Source organism: Palaemon carinicauda, chromosome 26 (assembly GCF_036898095.1).
Source record: "Palaemon carinicauda isolate YSFRI2023 chromosome 26, ASM3689809v2, whole genome shotgun sequence".
Taxonomy (NCBI): Eukaryota; Metazoa; Arthropoda; class Malacostraca; order Decapoda; family Palaemonidae; genus Palaemon; species Palaemon carinicauda.
The window spans coordinates 29,841,101-29,843,748 of NC_090750.1; the positions used below are offsets into that span (position 1 = coordinate 29,841,101).

General features: G+C 39.7%; 1 protein-coding gene across 1 annotated transcript; it reads right to left on the bottom strand.

Annotated features, from left to right (window-relative positions):
• Positions 1–249: 249 nt before the first annotated feature.
• LOC137619867 (protein FAM200B-like) lies at positions 250–891 on the bottom strand. The gene has a single exon (XM_068350157.1). It carries the CDS (start codon positions 889–891, stop codon positions 250–252), a length of 642 nt encoding a protein of 213 aa, XP_068206258.1.
• Between the last annotated feature and the right edge of the window lie 1,757 nt (positions 892–2,648).

Here is a 2,648-nt window from a genome sequence, read left to right on the forward strand (position 1 = left end):
TAATGACACAAATCCTTTGATTGAGCCAATCATGGCAGGTGCCCCATCTGTACAAATCCCAACACACGATTGCCAGGTCAAACCAAATGATTTAAAGTACTCACTTCATGTAGGTAAAATACCATTGCCTGTTGTAGTTTCCTTAAGTTCTTTACAACAAAAGAATTGGTTCACTATTTCAATATCATGAATGTACCGAACGAATACCAGTAATTGAGCCATACCTCCAATATCTGTAGACTCATCTACCTAAAGTGCAAACATTTCGCTTTCCTTCACAGATGTACATACAGTTTTCTCTATGTCTGCTGACATATCATGAATCCGTCTGCTAATGGTACTATCCGAAACGGGAATTTTCCTCACTTCTTTTTCTGCTTCACTTCCAAACATTGTTTTTACTATGGCACTACATGCAGGTAGAATCAGAGTCTCTGCTTTTGTATGAGGTTTCATGCCTTTAACAACTAACTCTGCAACTAAGTAACTGGCCTCTTGTGCTTTATCAGCAACTTTGACTTTCTTAGAAAGCATCGCACTCTGTTGTTTTTGCTCACTTAAAAGTCCCTCAAAGTAGGACCGAGGCTTGTTAGCAAGATGATTATGTTTCACAGTTAAATGCCTCTTTAATTTACTGGGTACCATTGCTTCATTAGCTAATTTATCACCACAAATAACACATAAAGGCATGGGTGTAACTTCATCACCACACCAGAAGAATCCAAAACTTAAATAATTATCCAAGTAGGAGCGATTTTTCTTGCCTTTTTTTGAAGTTGATTTACTTGTTGGAATGGCCAAATCCTTTTCGCTCACAAACCCAAATTCGTCCCTTTCTTCACCCTCACCACTAACTTCGTGTCTTCTCTTCTTAATGACAAACTTATCCATCGTACGGTATGTTAGAAGCACGATAGTGTTCAAAACAACTGTAATATAACCGCAGAAACAGCAAAGAACTTATGCCTTGAGGTAGTATGCCTCACTGACTCGGGAGTGGAAAACTGGGGTTAATACAAAGCCGACGAGAACCGAACACGTATCGGAAGGGCAACGAGTATAAGCAAAGAAAATTAGTATGAACAGAGTCGACTGTTACACTTTATTATTACTATTTTTGTTGTTGTTGTTATACTATTATCATTATTTATTATTACTATTACTATTATTATTAGCAATAGTAGTAGTAGTAGTAATAGTAATAGTAGTAGTAGTAGTAGTAGTAGTAGTAGTAGTAGTAGTAGTAGTTGTATTGTACAAGTATAGAAAAGGAAATATCAACCTATATTTGCGAGAAATGTTTGAGCATGTAACTTCCTACCTACACTGATAATTATATGAAGACTTTAGAAAACTTTTTTTTTCAAAGGTTCATTAAGACGATTTAGCCAAGACAAAACTCATGACAATTTTGCGGCACCCCTAGGCGCTGTCTATGGCACCCCAGGGTGCCACGGCACCCAGTTTGAGAATCACTGTGCTAAAGTTTATAAGATTGACAAACTTCTATAACACTATAAATTTCTGCTGGGTGTTGTAAACATTTTGTTGTATGGGCAATACTGTCCGACTAATAGTCTTGAAGAGATTCCTGAAAATAATGCCCCATTGTGTCAGAAATGGTTGGTAACAGTACCTGATATAATTTTAGTATGAAAGGGGAACTTCTAAATTAGGAAATATGTCCAGAGAGTTCAAGTTGAGCGTGTAGATTCCACAGTAGAAAATATTACTAAGTGATTACTTTTGTGTATATTAGTCAATAGATACTTGCAGCTATTAGTTAATGGCATCTCTCCGACATCACATAGCTCTTTTGAGCAAGAAAATATCAACATTCTTGCGGGTATTGACGGAGTGTCCTCTCTTATGTACAACAGAATTGCAACATCTCTTTAGGCTATTGCCAATGCGACAGGCCGAGAGAAGGTTGTGAACTCAAAGGCAATGTAAAAGCAACTGAGTTAATTTATTATATAACACTCTCCTTTATATAAAAAACCTCAAGGCAACAGGAAATTACATGTTCGAGAAACAGACAATGTTACATGGGAGAAACGCAGACATGTTTATTCTGGTTCTTTTTAGTGCGAGGGAAGAGCGAAGATACAAGCATAATATATACAAAATTAATTATGTACGATCGTGTGACACACGGTTGGTACATGGCTCCCCCCCCCCCTAAAAATGACATACTGTACATGTTAAATAGGGCACCCTGATCTAGAGAGGCGAACTGTAGGCGGGTCATCTAGCAGAAGATAAGCAGGTTTTAGACGATCAATGGAGACCCAGTCTTCTTTGCCACGAATGTTTAGTAGGAATGCTTTCGGACTACGGCGGATCACAAGGAAAGGGCCCGTGTAAGGGGGCGTTAGTGGTGGCTTGCTAGTGTCGTTGCACAGGAAGACGTGCGTTGCAGAGTGCAAGTCTGTTGGTATGTGATGCTTCGCTGGGGGCTTGTAAGTCTGGCGGCATGGAGTAAATTTTCCCATCGACGTGACGTATGTGCTGGAGATCGTCGGAGGATGTTGTAGAAGGAAAAAATTCGGCAGGGACGACCAACGGATCGCCATACACCATTTCAGCTGCAGAGACTTCGAGGGCGTCTTTAGGAGTGGTCCTTAGTCCCAGGAGGACCCAGGGAA

Coding starts and splice junctions, on each gene's coding strand:
- LOC137619867 (XM_068350157.1), bottom strand. CDS start 891: ATGGATAAGTTTGTCATTAAGAAGAGAAGACACGAAGTTAGTGGTGAG.